This window comes from Caretta caretta, chromosome 5 (genome assembly GCF_965140235.1).
Source record: "Caretta caretta isolate rCarCar2 chromosome 5, rCarCar1.hap1, whole genome shotgun sequence".
Lineage (NCBI taxonomy): Eukaryota > Metazoa > Chordata > Testudines > Cheloniidae > Caretta > Caretta caretta.
Window position 1 is genome coordinate 81,609,501 of NC_134210.1, and position 26,628 is coordinate 81,636,128.

A 26,628-nucleotide genomic window follows, 5' to 3' on the forward strand; every position below is an offset into this window, starting at 1 on the left:
TAAATCTCAAGCTTTATAAGTTTAAAACAGTCTAGTAAGTAGACTTCTCTGCAGTTACTTATAAAGGTATTACGGAGGTATTAAGTTATAAAGATATTATATAGGTATTATTATTTAGGCTTGTGTTAACAAATACAAACTTTTGTATGTGTTATTTCTATGTATTTCACAGTGTGCATAATGGGATATAATGAAAGTGGGGCCAATGCAGAGCTATGTAGCCCTATTGCATAGAAATTTGGGTTTAGTATGTGAGTAATCACCTCTTTATCCACACATGCACATTTTCCACTCATTCAACAAAAGTCCAATTCATATTTAGCCTCCTTAAACCTCTTCCAAACACCAGCTGAGCCATTTATCTTTTTTCCTCCCCCAAAGATTCACTTCTCATTGGTATAAATGATCAGGTTTCTGTTGTGGATGTTTCTTTCAAACGGCAGACTTTGGAGATGTTACAGAGAGAATCATCATCCCATGTGTATCTTTTGGAAATTACTGTTGTTTAAATTGAAAAATTCCCACAATATGTGTGTGTGTGTGTGTGTGTGTGTACATATATATACACAAAAATTAACTGACCTTCCTGGGGATGTACCTTCAGTATATGTAGTTTTCCTTATTTGTTTTTCTTTGCTAGAGTGATTTCAAGCTCTGGGAGGTGTGGTCAGTCATCATTGTCTTAAATATTTACCACCCCTAACTCCTGTACCCCTACCTATGATGGGCAATTCTATGAGGCTTCTTTAGTTTCCTGGCCTAAGAATTAGACAACGTTACTGTTAGTTGGGAGGGCAGGACTAATTTACCTGTCTGCCACTGTGACTGACATAAGCCCTTCCCCTCAGTCAGTATGGTGATGTCCTTGTCTTGTTTGCAGTTTGGTCTTTTTGTCCAACAAAGATCTGCCTTCACCTCAATCCCTACTCTGGACATGTCTTCACAACAGCCCTGATTCCCTCCCTATTCCAGTCTTCTCTGTGCTGCTCCCTCTCTGCTCTGGGTTCCCATAGCTTCCTTCTTGCTCTAGGTTTCCCTCCCAGTATCCCATGCTAATGGTATGTAGCTTTTCATGCCCTTCTGGTGGCTAGACCACTGTTTCTGATTCTTCATCAAGAGTAATTTACACTGTGCTTTGCATCTTCAAAGAGCTTTGTGAACATTAACATTAATTCACGTTCACCACATGATGTAGGTAAGCAAGTAACATGTATATCAAATTTATAGGTGAAGAAATTGAAGCAAAAAGATTGTGATTTGCCCAAGGTGACCTAGTGTAAGTCTTATGCCCAGGATTAGAACACTCTGGTTCCCACTTCTGTGCTCCAAACACTAGAGTACATCTCGCACAAAAGACTCAACATTAGGGCTGGTCAAAATGAAAAGTTTTCCCACAAATTTCCAATTTCAAAAAAGGCCCTTAATTGTTTAAAAAAAGTTTCAAATGAAAAATTTAATCCAGCTCTACTCAGCGCTGGCAATGATAATTGCAGGAGGAGTCAGCAAGTTTACATTTTGTATTTGTCTAGTGATCATGTTTGTTTCATCGTGCTGCTTCTGAGTCATACAGTCATTCATAAAGATAAATATTAAAGTACTGATGTGTTGTGATGTATTCTGTGTGGTGTAGAGAAAATCATGTTTTACTCACTGCTGCAGCAAAAACTGGCATGAGTTTTTCTCCAAAAGTTTAGAGTATCTTCTCATAGCTTAGCATGAAATAGTATTTGAGCAGCCTTAATGGAATTTATTTTGAGATTTTGAACTTAGAGAATAAGTTGTATAGTTATAAAATACACGTTAAGTCTGAAAAATGACTCACAGGTGAGGCTACCAAACATGAATTTAAAAACAATTTTTCATGTTTTTAAAGGATATTTGAGACAAAAAATAAAACAGCTGGATTGGGGAAAAAGCTATTGTGTGGTGTTTTATTGTTTGTTTTTATTTTTGTGCAAGATGTTCTTATTTTTATTGATTTCTCTTTCTGACAGCTCACTGTGCTGATAAATGTGTCCATGGTCGTTGTATTGCTCCAAACACCTGTCAGTGTGAGCCTGGCTGGGGGGGTCCCAATTGCTCTAGTGGTAAGTTTACACCTGCTGCTGCCTGTCTTGTGTTGTTTTTACTGTATTGTCCTTCTTTGGGAAATTATCATAGATCCTATGCTTGATCTCCTGGTCGCTGTTGGAGGAGCTTGCTCTGATTTATCAGAATGTGTCAGAACTCTGTGTGTGGTCTGATTTCTCTCATTTATTCCAAAGGAGTAGCGGCAAGTGCCAATATTAAAAAAATGCTAATTTTGGCCCCATTGACAAGCCAGATTGGATAGGGCTCCATTGCTGGAGAAGGTAAATATATTTGCCCTGATCAAGGTTCCCTCTAACTTTTCTTGTCTGAGCGCAAAAAGAATGACTGCCTAAGCTCAAGTTTAAACCTGACTAGTCTCTTCCTCTGCCTATTCCCTACCCCTTTTACTCTATTCCCTCCCTCGTCCCATTTACCCCTTCATTCACTCATTCCCATTCCTTCCTCCTCCATTGACTCAGTATCCTTTTTTGTTCATTCCATATCCTACATTCATTATCACCGTCTCTTCACTTGGTTGATCTCTTTTCATTTCACTCTCCCTCACTGTTTTTCACTTACCAGCCATGTCTCTCCAACTTTCCTCTCCCTTTTGCTGTGTGTGTGAATAAGAAAGAGAGAGAGAGAGAGAGAGATTGAAGGTGCAGGCAGCACTGAAGTGCCCTTCCCCACCCAGTTCTTAAAGCTGCCATGGGAATTTGGAGACCTGGAGAACTTCCCTGCACTTCTCCAAGAGTTCTCCCTCCCCACCTGGGTGGTACCAGAGCAGGGGTGGCCAACCTGAGCCTGAGAAGGAGCCAGAATTTACCAATGAACATTGCAAAAGAGCCACAGTAATATGTCAGTAGCCCAACATCCGCTCCCCCCCTCCAGCCCCAAGCGCCTCCCGCCCATCGGCAGCCTCACCAATCAGCCCCTTCCCCACGCCTCCCGCCAGCTGCAATCAGCTGTTTTGCAGTGCGCAGGAGGCTCTGTGGGGGAGGAGCGAGGAGTGAGGGCATGGCAGGCTCAGGGGAAGGGAGAGGAGTCTTGGGGGAAGGGGTTGGAGTGGTGGCAGGACCTGGGGCAGAGCAGGGTGTTGAGCAGTGAGCACCCCACAGCATATTGGAAAGTTAGCATCTGTAGCTTCAGCCTCAGAGTCATCGCCTATGCAAGGAGCCACATATTAATCCCTGAAGAGCCTCATGCAGCTCCGGAGCCACAGGTTGGCCACCCCTGTACCAGAGAGTTGAAACACTGCCGGGAAGGTTCCCTGCGGTGCCCGGTGCCTGCCAGCACTGGGTGCAGCTCTACTATGACCACATGGCTTTGGTGGTAGGGGAACCCAGGGATTGACCTGTATGTCTTTTTTTTTTTTTAAATAGAAGTGTAGTGGAGTAATGAAATCAGGTTTTCCCAAGATTTATTATGGGCAAACTCACATTAAAGGTGTTCCTCCATATCTCCTTTTAAGGTTTATAGCTTTATTGAATAACAGCTTTTTTTCTGGGCTCACTAGAATCTGATTGTTGTATGTAAAAGCACACTCTGTATGTGATGATAGAATGAAGTTACTCTGCAAAAAACAGAAGTGGAGGTTGATTGCTGTATCATAAAAATGTTAATTAGTGCATTGAAGGTACTGAAACAACTTGGGACTTCAGTTGTTCTTCATTATAACTAGTTTCACTATCTCTGGCCCGCCCCAGATATTCATGAACAACTATTGTTGAGCCTTATTCATTTTTGCTGGCATGGGGAATTGCTAATTACTCTTGCCTGGCCCTTTGCACGAAAGGAGGGATTCACCCTAGACAGGGTGGATTCCAGAAGAGCTCTGCCAGCCACTGCTGCTAATTGGATGCACTGTGTTTAGGGCATCTCAGCACCTTAGCCATGCCCCCTCCTCAACAAGCTACACCCACATTTTGGACAGCACTGCCAGACTATAGGCCTCCAGCTGATGCATGGTTGCAATTGCTTTCTCCTTTCACTGCTCTTTTCTCTTCTTGGGAGTCTTTCCTGTGGCCCTGTGACAATTGTTATGCAAATAATATTAACAATCCCCCAAAACCATGAATCAGACTCCAAAAAATCATGATATTGACTTAAAAATCATTAGATCTTAAAAATATTATTTTTGGGATTCCTTTTCTTTGCATTTTGGTTTCTGAGCCTTCAGGGTGCACTTGGGTCATGTTCTTCTCCACAACCACAACACCAAATATCAAGAGAATTGTGATAAAACTGTGCCAATGTTATCCTGATCTTTAGCTAGCATGCTTAATTTAAAGTTGCACATGTGTAGTTCGCAAAAGAAAAGGAGTACTTATGATACCTTAGAGACTAACCAATTTATTTGAGCATAAGCTTTCGTGAGCTACAGCTCACTCCTTTTCTTTTTGCGAATACAGACTAACACGGCTGTTACTCTGAAACATGTGTAGTTGAATCCTTATGAAGTGTGTTCTGTATGAAGTGTGTACATCTACTTATATGTATTAGATATAATTTATTTATCTCCATGGATAGCCAATGGGAATTTTAAATTAACACCTTGAGGATTCTGTTGATTTGTGATTGGAATAAATCCTCCCCATCAGCAGACTCTCCAGGATTACTTTCTCTTAACCCAAGCCTCTTCAGTTATAGTTTATTTTGAATGTATTTGTATCAAATCAACTCTCTTCTGCTGCTGCTGCTGCCTCTGCACATTGCCTCTGACCGCTGGTCATAGTAGCTTCAGCAGTGAAAATACTTTGTGCTGTCTGTATACAAAAGACCTAGTGTGAAAAAGCCTTTATTGTACCTTGAATAGAGTGATCTAATGGGATATTTGTGATGCTTTGTAAAAGTTTTTGCATACCAATACAGCTAAATTTAACTGCTAAAAATTTGTTTCAGATTGCTATTGTTCTTCAAGGGAGGATTAAAGAGGAAGAGGGTATTTTGTTCACATGCTGTTGAAGCAATGTTTGGGACATGGGGTTTGGCATATATCCAGCTTTTTTTATGAGCTGTTGCTTTCATTGGATTGTCCTGCTGAAGATTCAGTTGTTCATAGGCATTCTAGGAACAAATAACATTATTATTGGCCAGCATAGTGGGGAGGGTAAGTGTTTAATTTGAGCAGTGCAGTTTGTTACAAGGTATAGTATGATAGAATTGTGCGGTCTCCTCATCTGTGTTGACAGACAGCGCCTCTTAAAACAGACCCATAGTGGAAATCAGACCAAATAAATAATAGAGTGTAACACTATTACACTGGGAATACAATACAGCTACTGAACCTGATTTTCATCAGCGTTTGCGTAACATTAAAAAAACCCTCTTCACCCAATTTACTTTCAGCTATTATTATCCATGGAGTCCCAAGACTTGCATTTTCTTTAGTATGAACAAAGGCACAATAAAATAATATAAAGAGATAGCAGATTATTTATTTTTTATAAACTTTTTGGGTTGTTATAAAATAACAAGATTATACTGTGGTGATGGGGGCCGCATATATGCCTAGATATCGAACTCAGTCAGACGAGCCAGAGACTCTCCATGAAGTCCAAATTTGTTTTGCATGGCTGAAGCTCTGATTCAGAGGAGATGGGTGGCAGGATAAAATCCTAAAATAGAGAGGGAGACATTTTCCTAGGATTCTGAAATTTGTTGTAAATTATTGTTTGGTAAACTCTGATTTGGTGTTTAATTTATTTGCATGGTCATTCTACTCAAGAATAAAACCTGTTATGTAAGTGGTGCAGAAATGAACCTGCTCTCCAAAAAATACAGTTCTTTATTAAGGAGAGACAAACACTGCCCTTATATGGGAGCTGCACATATTTGTGTCTGAGGATAGAATTGGACCCATAATGGATCTCTCCACCTGTTCTTCCTCTTCAAACCCTACTTGCATTTTGACTGTTATTTACCAATTGTGTAACTGTCTTCTGTTAACAGAACTTTTATTTCAAAACGTCTTGGGCTGCTGTATTACTGTGACTGTTTGGCTTGCTGGGTGGTAATTGTAGACAAGGACTTCCTGAGTGTTATAATGTTCTCTCTAAAAATGACAAAGTGATTGCACTGACTGGATTCGGGTATCATGCAGGTAACAGCTGTGCAAGCAGCCTCCTCCCATACCCATTACTGACAATTCACCTCAGTGTGATATGAGCTCATGTCCGTTTGGGACTAGCATGGGACTCCAATTCACTTTTGATCTTTTGATGCAGATTTGAATCCACTCTCTCTAGAGATGCAGGGGGAAACCCACCGAAGGAAATTCGTCTGTTCTCCCAACCATATCCTGTGCACTTCTGAGCAGCTGGTTCCTCTCCATCCTTCCTGCAGAGTGGGGATCTTGGTTCTTCTTCGTTCCCTGCAAGAGGGAGGACAGGTTCATCAGCTTTCCCCCTCCCTGATTTATTGCAGAGATTGCAGGCAAAGGGTTCTCCCTCCCTAAGCAGGAGATTCTTTTCAGTCTCCCTTGTTCTTGACTTTTGGTCCCTACATGCTGTGACAGACTCATGTGAGAGGCCAGGAACGGAGACGATTCAACTTTATTGAAACACCAATTCCTTAGATTGCTAGTTGGGCAACTGCAAACTTTTTATAATTAGGTCTGTTCTTGCTGCACATTGTAGTAGGAGTGAGTGAATTGGCTCTGTGTGTGTGTGTGCGTGCGTGTGCACGTGTTTGTGTGTTAAACCTCCCTACATTACTTTAGGTGTCTTGCCAAGGAATTACTCTACTGTGACTATCAACTCTTGTATTGAGAGAGCTCTTTACTGCATGCCAGTATTTAGTCTATTTTCATAGGCAAAATCCTGACGTCCTTAATCAGGTAAAAATATCAGTGTTTTTTACCAGTCCCTGAGTAAAATATGAGCAGAGACTTCAGGCTTGCTATGTCTAAGATCTCCTTGATGAATTTGTCATATGTATAGGTGTTTTTTTTTCTTCAGACCTTAGACCTTATCTTTTTGGCAAACATATTATGATGCATTGGGTAATGTATTGCCTGCGGTATAGTTCAGTGAAGAGAGATGAATGAGATGATGATAATATAAATCTGAAAAGAAATACCACATTGATTAAAAGGGTGCACATTTACAAAACATTTTCATTCCAGTGCAAGAGCTGACATTCATGTGAAGTAAATTATTCTAATAAAGATTTATTGACTGGACACAATAGACAGATCAATGTCTTTTGAGTGGACAGAAGACATATTGAGCCTATCCCTTGGAGCTAGGAGCTAGTGAATCAGCACATCCATTTCACTGTCAGGATCACTTTGAAAAATTGTTCATGAAGCTGCAAGAGTATGAACTGATCAGTTTGCTTTGGTCAGAGTGAGGGCAGAATTTACGAGAGGAGAAGGGTTGATCACGATAGGAAGGGGTGAATTAAACAAGAAAATATTTTAATAGATTTGACAAAAAGAGCCTCTGATTTTCTTTTAATTAGCTTGATTTTTGTCAACAGTTGTAGTGAAGACTTGAATCACAGTAGTGTAAGTTTTAGTGGTTACAATATTAGAGGAAAATAAAAATAAGGGCCCACACATATGCAGTTTTTTTTCTTGTAAGAGTAGTTCTGCCACTAGCAGAGGTTTTACTTACGGGCGTGGGGACAAACTATATATCATCAGGTAGTGTGAGTTCTGATTCCTGCGGGTTAGTGTGCGCTGCAAACACTAATTTTATTTCTGACAAGTAAAACAAATTCCTCATTTGCGAATTCCTCAATAGCAGAAGATAGAAACCACCAAGTGAAGATGTGTTGTGTTCATTTCTATACATCTAGACAAACAATTCTCTTAACTGGTAGTCAGTTTTATGTAAGACAGTATATTATATAAAACTGACAATCAGTTAAGAGAATTGTCTGTCTAGATGTATAGAAATGAACACAACACATCTGCACTTGGTGGTTTCTACCTTTTGCTATTTTACCTTTTTTCATGATTGGGGGACACAGAGTGATATCCAGATGAAATAATACATAGCGTTATAGATCACACAAGTCTCACTGTGGGATATGTATGTGACTGAGGTATGCATATGCTGTAATAGTGATTCCTGATACGCAATTAGGAAATTCCTTTTCTTCACATTTTCTCATACTGAATAGTTCTTAGTCCACAAATTGTTCCACTGAAATCAATAGGACAATTCATAAGGAAGCTTTTCCTCAATAAGAATAAGGATGACAGAATCCAGAGGATGATTCATTCATAGAGCTGAATTTGGGGTCATTTTAAAATTTATTTTAAGTGTGAGTGACAACTTTTAAATTATATATATATATATATATATATATATATATATATATATATATATGTGTCAGCTGGTCAAGGAAGGATTTGGTCCTAGGCTTTGGTCTGCATTGAGAATGCTCAGTGAATCCCTCCACATCATTCCCATAACCTCATATGCAATATATGCCTTGGAGTGCCAGGGTCCAGGACTCTAGGGCAGTCTGATTGGCGGATTTGCCCTACAGCTGCAGACCAGGGTCCCCTGCAGCGTAATAGGAATCCAGGCAGGGTTCTGTGGGAACCCTGCTTGGTTTCGCTGAAAGTTTTTCAAATCCAGATATTTCCAGTGAAATGTTTTGGGCTTGACAAATCAGCATTTTCCAAAACTTTGTTTCATTGGAAAATTTCTGACCAGCTCTACTTATGGGATTCACCAAAACTTGTAATTTACTTGTAATGTCTAAAATTCCCTTAATTTAAATCCAACTTTGTCTGATTAATGTCTAACTTTTCCCTCTAGAAACAATGGGAATCTTCAGCTTAAGATGTAGGGTTTCTTTTCCCAACTAGTTAGATGGAGTGCTGGGGGTCAAAAATGGAAACTATCAACACCTTAACAGTGGACAGAGTCATTACTCTGGCTTCAGTAATAGGTAACTTAGCTGCAGAGCCAAAGTTTCTGATGCTACATGGCTTTGGTACGTATCCAGGTCAGTCCTGGGGCTTGTTTTGTTCAATATCTTAATGAATGATCTGGAGGATGGCATGGATTGCACCCTCAGCAAGTTTGCAAATGACACTAAACTGGGAGGAGTGATAGATACGCTGGAGGGTTGGCATAGGATACAGAGGTACCTAGACAAATTAGGGGATTTGGCCAAAAGAAATCTGATGAGGATCAACAAGGACAAGTGCTGAGTCCTGCACTTGGGACGGAAGAATCACATGCATCTCTACAGACTAGGGACCGAATGGCTAGGCAGCAGTTTTGCATAAAAGGACTGAGGGGTTACAGTGGACAAGAAGCTGGATATGAGTCAACAGTGTGCCCTTGTTGCCAAGAAGGCTAATGGCATTTGGGGCTGTATAAGTAGGTGCATTGCAGCAGATCAAGGACGTGATCGTTCCCCTCTGTTCGACACTAGTGAGGCCTCATCTGGAGTACTGTGTCCAGTTTTGGGCCCCACACTGCAAGAAGGATGTGGAAAAATTGGAAAGTGTCCAGCGGAGGGCAACAAAAATGATTAGGGGACTGGAACACATGATTTATGAGGAGACGCTGAGGGAACTGGGATTGTTTAGTCTGCAGAAGAGAAGAATGAGGGGGGATTTGATAGCTGCTTTCAACTACCTGAAAGGGGGTTCCAAAAAGGATGGATCTAGACTGTTCTCAGTGGTAACAGATGACAGAACAAGGAGTAATGGTCTCAAGTTGCAGTGGGGGAGGTTTAGGTTGGATATTAGGAAAAACTTTTTCACTAGGAGGGTAGTGAAGCACTGGAATGCGTTACCTAGGGAGGTGGTGGAATCTCCTTCCTTTGAGGTTTTTAAGGTCAGGCTTGACAAAGCCCTGGCTGGGATGATTTAGTTGCGCATTGGTCCTGCTTTGAGCAGGGCGTTGGACTAGATGATCTCCTGAGGTCCCTTCCAACCCTGATATTCTATGATTCTATCTGTTCCAGAGCAAGAAACAGAAAAACACATAAAAATGTGCAATGTGTAAAACCTTTGTATGTTCAGAACACATCACTATGTAGTGTGCTTCTGAATCTAGGAAAGTTTTAACTTGTTCATAGTTTTATAGTTCACTGATTCCAATAAAGTTAGTTTTAAATGCATGCCATGTGTTTTTTTCCCCAATTTTGACATACTAGGAGTCTCCAAGACCAAATATAGAAATAACTGGGTGAGTTTTGGTTCTATACAAGGTTTAAGCAGGTGCTTACATCCAGTGGGACTAAGTATATGGTTAAGCACCTTCCTGAATAATTATGCTTCCTGAATCAGGGCCATAATTTCTACTTTAATTTGCTTTAAAATATATTATATATTAACATTGTCTATTAAATACAATAAATGAACAATGAATCATTGGAAGTAATTTATTCCTGTTTTTAATTAGAGTTCATTTAGGTGTAAGTGATAGTCTCAATCAATCTTTCTTCTAAACATTTAACAGTAATTTAACAATTTCAATAACACACTTTATTTCACTTAGCAATACTAGCCTTAAAGATAAGCCTCTGGTTGTTGAAGGCATTGGGTTTTACCTTGTACTTTACATTTCCCTTGAAGCATATAATTTTTTTTAATATAACTACTTTTCTTATCAGCTGTTATGGTGTAGTTAATTACTAGAAATGCTAGTGTCTGTATTAAAATTAGTTAAAACAACTAATTGACTTATGACATACCCCGGGTTAAAATATGTGGTTTTGTTTATTATGGTCACGAAAAGGCTTTCTTATGAGATCTATCCTTTTATTCATACCTCTTTTAATATACAAATGTTTCTTTGAGCCATGGTAGGACTGTATCTTTCTAGTCAACAGTTACCAAATTATCTTTAAAGCATATGTTTAGTGTGTCTGGAGGGATCTAGTGGTGTCTGGTAAGTAGGTGTTGGGAAGAGAAAAAATATGTTTAACTTTTAGGTTGCCATAAAAACAGTGTTTATCACTGTTATAATTTTACTTATAGAATGTTGTTTATATTAATACGGTCAGTGGTGAAGCTCTGCACATATTCAAGGGGCCACATTAAAACTTAACTTCTGGAAATGCTAAAGATTTTAAATAAAGATTAAAAATTGTTTTAAAAGGTCTATATCACTTAAAATAGCAAAAAAGGAATTTTAAAATATCAGAGAACGTAAGATTGGATTCATGGCCTACTTGCTAAAATTAATACAAAATTGGGTTCAATCCTGCAAACTCTTGCTCACAAGAATAAGTTGTGAGCAGATGACACTAAGCTGAGGGGAGAGGTAGATACCCTGGAAGGTAGGGACAGGGTCCAGAGTGACCTAGGCAAATTGGAGGATTGGTCCAAAAGAAATCTGATAAGGTTCAACAAGGACAAGTGCTGAGTCCTGCACTTAGGACGGAAGAATCCCATGTACCGCTACAGGCTGGGGACTGACTGGCTAAGCAGCAGTTCTGCAGAAAAGGACCTAGGGATTACAGTAGACAAGAAGCTGGATCTGAGTCAGCAGTGTGTCCTCATTGCCAAGAAGGCTAACGGCATTTTGGGCTGTATAAGTAGGGGCATTGCCAGGAGATTGAGGGACGTGATCATTCCCCTCTGTTCAACATTGGTGAGGCCTCATCTGGAGTATTGCATCCAGTTTTGGGCCCCCCACTACAGAAAGGATGTGGACAAATTGGAGAGAGTCCAGCAGAGGGCAATGAAAATGATCAGGGGGCTGGGGCACATGACTTACGAGGAGAGGCTGAGGGAACTGGGCTTGTTTAGTCTGCAGAAGAGAAGAGTGAGGGGGGATTTGATAGCAGCCTTCAACTCCCTGAAGGGGGTTCCAAAGAGGGTGGAACTCGGCTGTTCTCAGTGATGACAGATGACAGAACAAGGAGTAATGGTCTCAAGTTACAGTGGGGGAGGTCTAGGTTGGATATTAGGGAACACTGTTTCACTAGGAGGGAAGTGAAGCACTGGAATGGGTTACCTAGGGCGATGGTGGAACCTCGATCCTTAGAGGTTTTTAAGGCCCGGCTTGACAAAGTGCTGGCTGGGATGATTTAGTTGATGTTGGTCCTGCTTTGAGCAGGGGGTTGGACTAGATGACCTCCTGAGGTCTCTTTCAACCCTAATCTTCCATGATTCTATGAAATAGTCCCATTGACACCAAAATAAATGTATTGTCTTTAATCTAATTGACTTGAGTTGAACTACTCACATGAGTAAGTGTTCTTCGTGTGAGTAAGGGTTGTAGAATTGGGTGCTAAATATGAGTGAACCTCTTTGTATTCAATTTGGAGCAAAAACAGTTAGTTGTTCCAAAAGGAAAGTACCATTTCCATACCGGGGGGAATTGCTAGAACTGGTTAAATAATTCACTGCAAATACTGGCCACAATTTAAGACAGTACTGAATTATGTGCTTAAGTCCCATTGGAGTCTTAGTCATGCATAAGTGCTTTCCCGAATCAGGTCTATATTCATTGCAAATTTTGGCAATTTTTATCCAATAACTTTTGTTTGTTCAGGAATTTGATCAGTTCAATAGATGGTGAACAATTTGTGGTGAATTTTGGTGAACCATTATTTGCAAAAGCAATTTTTTCATTATTTGATTAGTTCTATTACAAGTGGACTGATACTGTCTTATTTACTCCTACAAAGCTTCCAATGGCTTCACTGGGAAGGACTACAGGATTAGCTACTGTATTAAAATTTAAGAACTTCAAAATACAGTGCAGAAAAAAATTAAGTCCCGGTCCTGCAATGAGGTGCATACAAGATCTGATTACATACTATACTCAAATTCATATGATTTTTTTAACCTTCTCTACAATAATGATTACTGTTAGTAGGGTTCATCTCAGTAGGACAGTAAAATTATCATAAAAGACTGTCTGTGTTTTTCCTTAACAGCTATCCACCATTGCGTTCTGAGGTCCAAAATATTTTAGAGTCTTGTGAAATGTATGGCATGTGAAAGGCATATGGTTCCAGTCCTCTACAGAGTCTAAAAAACACATTTTCATTGTTCTTCCACTTCACAGACCAAAAAGCTTTTACAAAGTTAAAAAAAAGTCTTGAATAAAAATCCTATCTTTTATACAGAAGAATAAGGAAGAATGAAAAATATGCCTCAGGGTAGAAAGCCTTCAATGTAACAAATGAAATCAGATAGAAACAAAAGATTCTAAAGGAAATCCAGATTTAATAGGAAGTGTTGTGTTCTACAAAATGCACTAAGTACTTCTGTGTCTGGGATGTAGGAAAAATAAGTCTTTTACTAAAAGGCATTAATACTTCATAATTATTAAGAATGTATTTGTCAAAAGAATGTAGTTCTTGCCGACTGAGGTAACCATACAGATCACAATAGCAAAAATGATACGGAGAATAAACTCTTGGTTTTATTAATTGAAGCCTTTTAAAAGATTCTCTGAGTGGAATATTCAGCATAGCTGGCCTTGATTTATAGCCCTTTAAATTGATTTCTGAGATTTCTGCTTCCAAATTTTACCATCTTGAAACCCTAGTAACATGCAGGTTTGATGCCACTTGTAGGGATGGACTTACACTTTTTATCAAATTTTGAACCCACTTGAATGTTGTTGATTTGAAATTTAGGGTGAACTTCAATGTTATTTGGTTCAAGTTTAACTTAGGAGAGTAATTTTCACTCTCCTATCCTCAGAGGGTAGCCTAAAGGAAAGGAGTGACATTATTTTCAATATCCAACGAACCAAACCCTGGTATCAGAGTTGAGTAGTCACAAGATTGCACTCTGAGTTATGTAATAAGAATGGATTGGATAAGGTTGGTCATAGTGTCATTCTTGTCCTAGGTTTTGCCATGTAAATGCATGGATATTATTCCATTTACTGTTCTTGACACAATCTAGGTCATATAATAACATTTCAGAATCTGTGTCCAAAATACTGCATCAATGAGAATAGTTTGTACTCTATTGTACCTTTTTGGTACTTTGCATTTTACCTGACTGAGCATTCCCCATAGGCTAAAGACACTGTAATCAGAGAAATGTAGGATATAAAGCCATTCAAAATGCATTTTACAAGGTTTAAGTTGCATGATATATTACCATAGTGTATGTTACTTAAAGGATATTAATATTCCTCTACTACCGCCGTATGGACAAAGGAGAGGAAAAACCCAAAAGAATACCGATCCAGTTGTATGGCAAAGCTTGTGATTTACCTAAAGCTTAGACATAAAGCATAACTCACAGCCTGTCCAAGGCTTCATACTGTAATCTTAGAGTACCCTTTGGACAGTACATTGAATATATTTTAATATATGCAACATATAAGAGGATTTACATCTTGATTTTTAATTCACGTGCAAATGGTATGGTTCCTCACAAGGGTTCTGCTCCTTTGTGTTTGAGCTGGGCCTGAGTAACAAAGTTCAGACATGGATCTAGATTTAAACTCTAAACTTCAGGTGTTTGGATTTGGGATTCTCATGCATACCTGCCACTAGTCAGCACCACTTGGATTTCAAACACATTAGTTCCAGAAATATAAAAAAGGACTTTTCTCACTGTCTGTGTTAAGGGAAGAGACCTTGGCCCAAATTCTAAGCTATGGCTAAGCTGTACTCAGCACAGCTCAGGAGACTGGAAGCACAGGTTGTTTTAAGTCTTCGTTCTTCGACTGAAAGTTAATAATGCTGGAGAATCTGAACAGCATTTAATTATAAAGCCAAGTAAGCCACATGCTTATAGTTTCGCTGAAAATTGTTGGCTCGCAGTTGCATCAACATCTCGAGACAAGAATTAGCAGAAGTCAGTTTGGTTTCCGCCCAGGAGTAGGCATGAGGGAGGCAGTCTTTGCCGAGGATCTTAAGTGAGCGTGTGAGAAGCACAAAGGGAAATGTATATGTTCTTTGTAAGTTATGAGAAGGTATTTGGTAAAATCAAACACAAGAAGGTGATACAAATTCTTGAAGAATCTAATATTGACTCTCAAGATATATAATTAATAGGAAGCCTGTATTGGGGACAGTCTGCAGCAGTCTGAATGAACTATGAGCTACTGATTATTAGGAGTCCGGTGGCACCTTAAAGACTAACAGATTTATTTGAGCATAAGCTTTCGTCGGTGAAAACCCCACTTCTTCAGATGCATGGAGTGAAAATTACAGATGCAGACATAAAAATACTGGCACATACAAAAGCCAGTAGGAGAACACTTCAATCTTCCTGGACATTCTATAACAGATTTGAAAGTAGCTATACTTGAACAAAAAAACTTCAGAAACAGACTTCAAAGAGAAACAGCAGAACTAAAATTCATTTGCAAATTTAACACCATTAATTTGGGCTTGAAGAGGGACTGCGAGTGGCTGGCTCATTACAAAAGCAGCTTTGCCTCTCCTGGAATTGACACTTCCTCATCTATTATTGGGAGTGGACTACATCCACTCTGATCGAATTGGCCCTGTTAAAACTGGTTCTCCACTTGTGAGGTAACTCCCTTCCCTTCATGTGCTGGTATATTTATGTCTGCACCTGTAATTTTCACTCCATTCCTCTGAAGAAGTGGGGTTTTTACCCATGAAAGCTAATGCTCAAATAAATCTCTTTGTCTTTAAGGTGCCACCGGACTCCTCCTTGTTTTTGTGGATACAGACTAACACGGCTGCCGCCTGATATCTGATTATTGTAACATCAAGAAAGGTGTAAGTCAAGATTGCATTCTATCTCCACAACTATTTGTAGAAAGTACAATGAGGCAAAGTTTAGAAAACACCATCAGGGCATGCAAGTCGATATAAGACATGCTGATGGTCTATTTTGTATCACTTCACCTAGGGAAGAAATTCAGAACTTGCTTATTGCTGTGAACAATATCAGCAAGAAATATGGAATGACAATGTTAGAAAGACAGACTATTATAATGAGTAAATAATGTGATGCACAAGGTAGGCAATGCCTGTAACTTGATGGTCAAGTGCTAGAACAAGTGAATAATGAGTTCCCCTATTTACAGGGTCCAGTAACATCAGACAGAAGATGTGATGAAGAAACCAAGAAAAGTGTAGAGCTTGCAAAAATGTATTTAACAATTTCCAAAGTCTTCTGTGTTTTCAAAGTAAAAACTGCACATCTGCACTAGATTGCTGAAGTAGTGCTACATATGATCAACTCTCCTGTATGGATGTGAGAGCTGGACACTTAAAGGAATCCAGAGCATTCAAGTTTTGGTGTTATAGAAAAATGTTAAAACATACCAGGGTAAACAAAACTATGAATGAAGATGTGACAAGAAGGATGAATGTAGAAAGAGCACAATTACTTGAGACCCTAGGTAAAAGAATAACATATTTTTGTGGCCACATAATTCTCCAATTGCAGAGCAACCTTCTTCTAGCACTCACGCTATCAGGCAAGATTGCAGGAAAAACAGGAAGAGGAAGAAAGAGAGACGGTTACACAGGTAATATCATTAGATTGATTGGTAGCCAAAGGAGAGTGGAAATTTTACAACTCTGTCATGATCATAAAGATGGGAGGTCGCGATCGATAATTTTCATATCAGAGATGTCTCTTGAAGAAGAATTACCATAGCACCTAGGAGCCCGGGTAATGGACCAGGGCTCCATTGTGGTAGGTGCTTCTGAACAAAAGACAGACATTGCCCCTAAGAGCTCACAATCTAAGTATAAGACAAGAGACAACAGATGGACATAGACAGACAGATGGGGGAGTACAAGGAAACAGTGAGACAATATTGGTCTGCACATTAGGCAGTAGTCACAGCACACCAGCAGCCTAGTTGTTGTCAAGTTTTTGTAGGCATCACAGCAAAGGAGAGTTTTAAGGAGGGTTTAGAAGAAGGAAAGTGAAGTAGCTTTCTGTATATTTATGAGGAGCTCCTCCTAAGTGTGAGGAACAGCACGGGAAAAAGCACAAAGGTACTTGTTTGAAAATTTAACAAGTTGCCAATGGAGGCTAGCACCCTGGGCCACTTGGAGGCAAGAGCTGACACCTTGATAGTGAATGAGCCTTGAAAGCGAAGATACATAGTTTGTGTGATGCAACAGAGACATGCAGTGGAGGGAGGCAAAGAGAGAAGTGACATGGTCAGAGTGACAGCCTAGAGAAATTATATTTGCCGCAGCATTCTGAAGGGATATGTATTATCATGGATCTCACCGATTGCATTTGTCAAGATCAGAGAAAAAAGATGTTGCAGTAACTGAGACAAGAGACGATGAGAGCCTGGACAAAAGTTTTAGCTGTGTGGAATAATAGGAAATAACGTATCTTAGAGATGTTAGGCAGAAGGAATCAGCAAGATTGAGATGTAACCCGAATGTGAGGAGAGAGGTTCAAGTGTGAGTCAAAGATGTTGCCCAGGCTACAGGCTGGTTAAGTCCGTTATTGCACAGCTAGAGCAGTGCAAAGCAACCTTAATGTACCATTGACCTTGCCCTTTTGAACTCAGCTAAAGAAATTATGTTTGGTGGTTTAGAGGGACAGGGGATGAGATTTTGCACTTTTACAGTTGCTATTTATTTAAATTTTTGGCTGCCAAAATTACATTCCCAAATGAGTGAGCAGCTCACTCTGACCCAAAATTTGTGGTTGGAAAAAACACATTTTCATGCATGTGTTTTATGGTTAGACTTGTGCAATCACTTCAGGCATTACAGGAAAGGAGATTAAAATTATATTAGTCTAGTATTCTGATAAAGGTCTCTTCTGTTTTTGGCAGCAGTAAAAAGGGCACTTGTTTCCAGATACATACTATAATGTTTTGCCATACAATACCAGGAACAGTTATGGGCGAGAAGCAAATAGTATGTTATTATCTCAGTACCACCTATCTGATAGGAACAAAGAAAGATGCTAAGAAAAATAAATCTTAATTTTAATTTTAGTGTGATTCTTTACTTTAACATCCATGTTAGCATTAGCAAAAAAAAAAAAAAAAAACACAAGAAAGTCAGATCTTTAAATAACTTGCCATAAACATGTTGCATCCTGAATATCACATTATAAAAGTAACTTTATAGCGTACGTGCAAGGTAGTTGTCTTTGTTGAGTTTCTAAGGGGAATTTTCTTCTGAAATGTTCTTTGATTTGATTTGATAGCCATATTTTGCTCTCATCATATGCCATTCTTTAGAGAAGCACAGAATTACATGTGATCAAGGTGGATTTGTCAGGAATAAACTTGGACTCATTCATGTTTCTCTTTTTTTTAACTTCTCAAAAGCAATCAACAGAGAGAGACAGAGATCACGTAATGTTAAAATTGGACTGACACATTGTTTTTGTTTATAAGGAATATAAGAATTATAAAACCAAACAGGTGTACTTCTAATGATACAAATTCCTATCTCACACTGTAAAATATCAGGACACCTTGCCTCCTAATTTGCAAGCCACTACCAGTTTAGATAAGCCATGTGCATAAAAATGAGATCCGTCGAGCATAATAACAATGTGCATTAAAGTTATTATAATATGAAATACACAACTTTAAATCTTCAAGTATCATACAGAAGTCCCAAGAATAGAACCAATTTGCATCACACATTTTTTTCCTTTGCTTTTTCCTTGAAGAAGGTTCTTTGCAGCTGAAGCTCTGGGACCATTTCTGTTCATAAAGTTGTCATCTGACACTGTGCTTCAGAGAGCATTTATAATTTGTTTTTATGTTGGTAACTTTATATTGTCTTAGGGTTCCATATCATACTGATGCATTTTAAATGAGGGTTTATATAATATAATGCCCTTATTCCCAAAGGCATGCTTTCGCTTTTACGGAGAGCCTTCTGAGAGGAATATTTTCTGTCCTATATTTATAACATTGTGTGATGTACAGAGGATATACTGTAGGGGACTAAAAAGATATTATTCTCAGATGAAGAAACCGTATAAGGGGCACCAAATATTTTTCTGTGCTAAAAAGTCTACTATGCAGTTTCTGGCAAACATTTCTCTGAGTTTCTTCCCACGATGTGAGATGTAGGATATAAGACCCCTATGACTCCCACAAAAGAGCTGACTTTGAACAGTAACTCTGAAAAACTGTGTTTTATTTAAAATCGAGAAAACTGAGGTTGCATATAGTGTGTGCAGGAATGGTGTTTGGTATTTTGAAGAGGCTGCGTCCATGAAACTGAGATCAGATCAACCAAATATATGCAATATGGATATAGTGGGGCAAATCTTCTGTTGGTGCAGATTGTGATTACTCCATTGAAGTCAATGGAACTATGACAGTGAAGATCTGTTCCAGTATATTTTGAAAAATATTGTTTCATTACTTATAAATCCAGGGATTAACTCCTGGCCCCACTGAAATCAGTGGGAGTTTTGCCATTGATTTCAGTGAAGCTAGGATTTCACCAGCTCTAGCTACTAGGAATAATGATGAAAATACTTTGCAAATAGAACATCACTATTGTCAAAATCAGCAACTGATTGGTGAGGTCCATGATAATACATTAATATAATCACATTAAAGAAACGAGTTTTTACCATTAACATTACACATCTCACAACTTAGTTCTTGAGGCTAATGAACGTGATGACCCATTGAGACAGCAGCTATTGGTGCATAGATTCTGAGTTGCTTTGATATAGGACTCAAATCAGTTCCTTGAATTGTTAGTGCTGAGTCTTATTATTTTCTGCTGAAACAGTTCTGAATATGGGACTTTTATTTCTTTTTACTGTGTGGTTCTCTTCCCCCTCCCTTATGCCCTACACTGTGACAGATGACTTACTACCCTAATTTGGTTTGGTAGAAGTCTCTAGCTGGCACTTTCTTCTACCCCTGTGTGACCTTGGAGTAGTAAGGACAGTCGTTATAGTAGCTATTCTGATTAAACTCTAGATGACAGTCTGTAACCTGAGGATGCTCATTAATTCAAAGAGTTCTCTTTTTACCAGATTAACAGCTGTGTGACTTCCAGCCTGTCTTAGTTTTTGAGTATGAAGCAGAAGTAGAAATAGGCTGATGTAATATTTGGTAAATTTAGCCTCCAAAGATAGTTAAAAATAAACAAATCTCTTTACAGGAAGCATTTCTACCCCTTCCCTTTGCCAATATTTGTTTTGTGTATTGTAATCTAAGTATCTGTTTCTGATAAATCATTTTAATTTCCTGTGAGGGACCTTATTGATTAGAGTGATATATAGAAGTAAAGTATGCAATGTATCTATCTTGTGCAAGAATATTATTTAATCCCATGGATCGTTCAACTTTCTCTGAAGTGGTGCCCATAACTCACAGTTAGAGAGTAGACTAGTGACAGACCTAGTGTAACAGACTACCTTACAACAGCAATTGTTCTGGTAAAATACTCTGGCATTATGCTATAGTGAAATAACTAGGTAGTCAATATTTTGTTTCCCACTCTCTCACCCTTCTCTACAGAGGGTGACCATGAGACAGGAAAACTAAACAGCGAGCACCTAGTGTTTTTGATTTTAATAGGCCCCGTGCAAACAGAATGAGAAAATCACACCAGTAAACTGAATGAATAATAAAATGAAAAATAAAATTTCATACAATGTGCAGCACATGTCTCTTACAATAAAATAGTCGAGAAAAGTTCAAGTTCAGAGACGCACTATGTTCATCGCTAACTCCAGTAGATCTCTAAGGGACAGTAACAACCTAAGAGAACAGTCTGATGATGTAGCTGTTAAAATGTATTATAATGGGAGCAGAAGGCCTGCAATGCTTCACAAATGATACAGTTTGTGGTACTCCTGCCGTTGTGCATATTGTCTGGTACTGTTACTGTGGCAGGTATACAGTAGCAAAGGCTGTCTGTATGTCTTTGAGACTCATTAAACTCTCTCTCCAAACCTCTGTATGAAAGTTGGCGGATTGCATCAAATATCCCACTTCCAGCCATTGGTAAAATAATACAAGCTGCAAACTGTAAGCCAAAAATAAATTTCCTTTTGCCTAGTGGTGCTTTTTATATATTAAGAGAGGTTGGGCCAAGTTCACCCTGATGTAACTCCACCAGGGGGGTGCACATGGCTCATTTTATTTTATTTGAAAGAGCTGCTGTGTGATGGTCATTTTAAACCCTTCAGGTCTTCACAAAGGGTTTTTCAGACATTCCAAAACGTTCGAGTTTATTTTTAATTTCGCTATTAGGAATGGCTGAAATTGTCCTTTTCATTTGGAAGCAGGAGCGGGACTGTAATATGAAATCCATGATGGGGTGTGAAAGAAAATGAATTTGGTGGCCTCCATACAGTCCTGAGAGAACATCTGTCTGTCTCACAAATCCACTGCACACATACATACCTCTCAGAACAGTTGGTTTCCTGAGGCGAAGTTGAGGACTGATTCAGCCTGAGGATTACTTTTCCTCCATCTAGGCATTTTCAAAATATTGTATTGCCAGGACTGGGCTTATCTGTGAGCTATAATGAGGGAAGACATACATCTTGTGTGAAATACATTGTGGTGCATTGTACAGGTAGTCGAGCACATAAGAATGAACGTTTAAATAGATAAATGAGGAAGGGGGGGACAAGAATGAAGAAATGAAAGAGGTGCAGTTATTACACATTTGTTTTACTTCATTTTATATATATAAATTTTTAGCCACAGTATGTGTACATAAACAACAGTTACATTAAGGAATGCATGTTCCAGTGACCTTTTAGGAAAATACTGTTTGAGAGGAAACTGTCACTTCAAAGCATGCCATAGCTCTTAGGAATTAACCAGGACACAAGCCATACAGAAAAAAAACATTCCTTAGAGGACCCTAATCCTTTTTATTTGTGTAATCTGAGTGATCAGTTCCTATAGCAGAGCAATTCTTACCCCAAGGAGATGTCTTGAGTTCTTTTGTCTCGCTCTAAGAAAGTAGGTCTGTTCTCTGCTTGGCTGCTCTGCCCCAGGAGAAGACTGAGTGAACAATGGTGGTCAGTCATTAAGGAGAGAGTATGGGCATCCAGTGATTGCAATTGAGATTTCACCACTGCACTATTGTTATCAGCAGAACATAAAAATTAAAAGCAGATCCTTTGACCTTTATGATTAGCACATTTCTGGTGAACTGTAGATGACCTTTTATCTTCTGTTTTGTTATTGAAAACTTCTATTTCTCATTTTAAACAAATGATTCCTTACTGTTAAAAATTTCTTTTGAAGGTGAGAAAACAAAAGATTCTAAAAAGGGTTTACTATAATTACTACTGATGGAGTAGAATGTAGAAAACAAAAAATACATAGTAGAATGATTATAAAAACAAATTGGGTTAACTCAAAATATTAAACTGTAGCCTTACTGTCTGTGGTATATGTCACCATACTGTTTAACCAAATAACAATTAGTGTCTGTTGTTTGATGGAATGTTTATTACCTTGCGTACAGCACTGTCAATCAACAGTATTGTAAAACATGAAAGGAAATAGCTGTAAGTAAGTAAACTAGTTGGAAGTTTCACATTTAAAAAATTGGCATGCACTGTGATCCTCTTACAATGAATTCATCTTTACATAGAATAACTTCATTGTGGGATTCTGATGTATGTTTATGGCTCCAAAGTCAGATTATGGGCTAAATTTTGCTCTCGTTTATACTTCCACTGAAGTAAGTAGCCAGATGGAGAATATGACCCTTTGGCACTGTAACTAATGATTCACTATCATCATAATTTCAGTTTCACATTGTAATGCATTGAAGGAGTTTGGAACTTACCTTTATTTCACTGTAGATGAAGTTTCAGATTATTTTAAGTGCAGGTTAAGGCATATAATTGTAAACAGGAAATTAAGTCCTATCTGGCTATCAAAACACTTAAAGACCCAGAAGAGCCGAGAGTGTCTCGACAAGGATACCACTACTATTTTTCAGAGGAACAGGCGTGTTAGTCTGTATTCGCAAAAAGAAAAGGAGTACTTGTGGCACCTTAGAGACTAACCAAGTTAGTTAGTTAGTCTCTAAGGTGCCACAAGTACTCCTTTTCTTTTTACTACTATTTTTGTGTCAGAAAAAAAGCCATCTTGATATCTCTGAATCATCATGTCTTCTGCATTGCACGATGCATGCTTATAGAAGTGCTATGACATTTTTTTTCCACTTCCTCAGCATGTGATAGTGACCACTGGGGACCCCATTGCAGTAGTCGCTGCCAGTGCAAAAATGGAGCCTTATGTAACCCCATCACTGGAGCCTGCCACTGTGCTTCTGGTTTCAAGGGCTGGCGCTGTGAGGAACGCTGTGACCAGGGGACATATGGAAATGATTGCCACCAAAAATGTCAGTGTCAAAATGGAGCCACCTGTGATCATGTGACTGGAGAATGCAGATGCCCTCCCGGATATACTGGTGCTTTGTAAGCAGAGGGCATATTATTTATTGTGGGGAAGGTGGGTTTGGCATGGCACTAACCCCAGGGTAAACTATTTAGTATTTAGTAACCTGTGTGAACATTATGCTGAAAGTGCCTCTTTTAAAACTTACCAATACTTATATCTCATTATAAGTCCCTCTGTATACTTATAAATGAATGTTATTAAAATGCTACAGCAAAAGCTCTTGGTAAGGTACAGTTATTGCACTGTTAGCACCAGCAACTTTGTACAAAAGCATTCCTGAGGTTATGAATCTGCACTGATGAGTAGTATGGTTTACATTTAGGTTTTAGTATAAGTTTGAGAATTGACTTCAGCTTTTAGATTTGTGTTTAAATTAACCACTTCATCTGCAGCCTACTTCTTGCAGTGGAACATCAGGACAGAGCTGATGCATCCAGAATTTGAGTGTTAATGCCCTGGCTGCTTTAGGTAGCAGTCAACAGTTTAAGATTTGGGGGTTGAATTTTAAGGATTAAGCCCAAATTTTCAAACCATTCTGTAGATATGCTCACATTTTGGGGGACATATGAATGGGTATTTAAACACACGCAATAGATAGTTGGATGGACAGCACTCTGTTTGCATGCACAAACTCCTGGTAGAAAACTAGCTGGCACAGTCTATAAGGGAACAGGACTAGCCCAAGAGGAAGCAAGGCCATGCAAGACAACAGTGTCCTGATCCAGAGCTTTTCCTAAAGAGTCTCTGCTAGTGAAGTTCATGTCAAGTCTTGGCTGCTAAATAGAGCTGCTCTCTATGCCCAGCTTAGAAGGTGAACTCTGCTGCCAAAGCAGCTGCCTCTTGGAAGGCAAAAGGGACAATCCCTGTACCTGCAGGAATGAGTTTGGCTCATAAAACATGGTCCAAATTTTGTCCAAGTTTTATAAAATTCAGCCAACAGAGTTTGGCCCTGTAGTGGAAAATTAAGCACAGAAAAATGCACTCGATTGGGTTAATCCTTCTAGCAGAGAGTTTTAATCTTTGTCCATACTTATGAATCCAAGACCAAACTTGGTTTTTCTAGAAAGAAATATCTTTAAGGAAAGATACATACACTTACAATTTTTTAATTGCTAATTTTATTTCCATATGTCCATGCCATTGATCCTGTAAAGGTTATTTCCCTTTATTTCTGAGTGCTTGCCTTTTCATATTTATAAACTGAAGAATTATATGTTTAAAAAAAAGTAAAAGAGAGGGGGAGAGACTGAACTTTGCATATAAATAACAATTATATTCATTATGCACCAATTGTTTAGCTGTGAGGATCTTTGTCCCCCCGGCAAGCATGGTCCACAGTGTGAAGAAAGATGTCCATGCCAGAATGGAGGAGTGTGTCACCATGTGACTGGGGAATGTGCCTGCCCACCTGGATGGATGGTAAAACTGCTTTCTAAAATAAATATAAACTGGGTAAATGTCCATGTTTGTGGATATCAGGCAACTTCAGGAGAAAGTTTAATTGGAAAAACAAAGACAGTCTGACTGAAGCCAGGAACAAAAGGAAATGTATTTTAGCACATGGTATCACCACAAGGGATCAAAATCAAATATAAATTCTGGACTGTCTTGTTAACCTTTTCAAAGAGTGGGAAAAGGAAAATGTGCTTTCTGCAGCATGCAAATAGCATCTTTTGGAACTTGATCAGAAGTCGTGTCTTTGTGGATATAATTTGATATAACTGTTACATTTTGAACCATTAAATACTCCTATGGTGGCCTTCATGTGTGTTTCCAAATATATGATGCTACCCTCTTAAAAGAAAAGTAGGTAATGGGCAGGTTCTGGTGGCACCTTCATAGCCCAGGAATACAGTGACATCAGAACATCCGCTTCATAACTGATCAATGGACTTTCTATCCCTTTGCACCTCACACCAGCAAGGACCCATTCCTACCAGGTGGGCAAACGTGAGGGGCTCTACTGGTTTCCCAGCCCCACGTGAGGAAGAGAATTCTGTAGAAGGATGGGGGCCATTGTTTCAACAGTTTATATCCAACAACCAACAAATTTAATCATGCTAGATACCACGGTGGTTAGAGATTGTCTATATATAGTAAAGGGGCAAACAAACAAAACAAATAAATAATACGTACAATAATAGGCAGTGAGCCCTGGGTGACCATTTCTGGCAGGCAGTGGAAAGGGAGTTAAAATGATGTGACAAGGAATTTTTAAATAATTAAAAGGGAAACATTTAAAGTTTAGATTCCAAGCCATCCAACTGTACACATGTGCCTTGTGATCTTATTGCTGTTACCCTCAATCTTCTTTCCCTACTGATGTCTATTGCTCTTGCTGTGTTTTGTTTTTAGTTAAAGTTACTCAGAAAATGCTAATATATTTTCTGCGAAAAACTTCACACAAAATTAAAATTTTTGGCTCTCTTTGGAATATTTAATAGAATTTTACAATAATATGAAAATTGAAACATTTTTTTAGTTTTTGTCCCCTCCTCCACTTTTCTCCTCCCTCCTTTTCTACTTGAAAAGAGTGTATCTGATGGAAACCCAAATGAACTTTTTTTTGGTTCTCATTTTTTGACCAAAACAAAAATGTTGCATTACTTTTTTCATTTTGGCAAAACATACTCTGTGTTTAAGGTTAAAAACGAATCTGGCTTTTTCTAGAAGAGCATAAGCACCATGATACAAGATCCCATTAATCTCACTTCTTTCTAATCCCCTTCTCTTCTTTTTCTTCTCCACACAGCTGCAGTCCCAAGCCTAACATTTAGATTCTGTTTGTAAACAGGGCACAGTCTGTGGTCAGCCTTGTCCAGAGGGTCGTTATGGAAAGAACTGCTCCCAGGAGTGTCAATGCCACAATGGAGGGACATGTGACTCAGCAACAGGACAATGTCACTGCAGTCCAGGTTACACAGGGGAACGGTAAGTAAAACTCACTTCTACCAAATTGTACCAAGGATTTTACAGCAAAAGGAAAAACTAGGAAGCAGGTAAAAGCATATTATCAGTGATATAATGCAAAGTGTTTTATAGATTTGTCAGTTATGTCACCAAATGATAATGAATCAAAAGTAAAGGTGGCAGTTCAATTCTTGAAAGATGTTTTAGTCCCTGTGAGAAATGGTTTAGTTTAAGGACTCTCGTACTGTGGCCTGTGTACCCCCAGTAATGTACAGGCCCCTTACTGAGGGGTCTGCAGAATGAGATAGTTTGAGAACCAAGAATGGGGTGAGATGGATCAATGGTGGCTATAGAATGAGGTAGC

At 38.9% G+C, this 26,628-nt stretch overlaps 1 protein-coding gene across 2 annotated transcripts in view; it reads left to right on the forward strand.

Moving 5' to 3' along the window:
- Positions 1–26,628, forward strand: part of MEGF10 (multiple EGF like domains 10) — a 147,783-nt gene that overhangs the window by 55,661 nt on the left and 65,494 nt on the right. For both annotated transcript variants that reach the window (XM_048850889.2, XM_048850888.2), the window contains exons 5-8: positions 1,995–2,087; positions 23,125–23,371; positions 24,653–24,773; positions 26,149–26,285. In XM_048850889.2, coding sequence (XP_048706846.2) covers positions 1,995–2,087; positions 23,125–23,371; positions 24,653–24,773; positions 26,149–26,285 — 598 coding nt within the window. The remainder of the gene's footprint in view (positions 1–1,994; positions 2,088–23,124; positions 23,372–24,652; positions 24,774–26,148; positions 26,286–26,628) is intronic.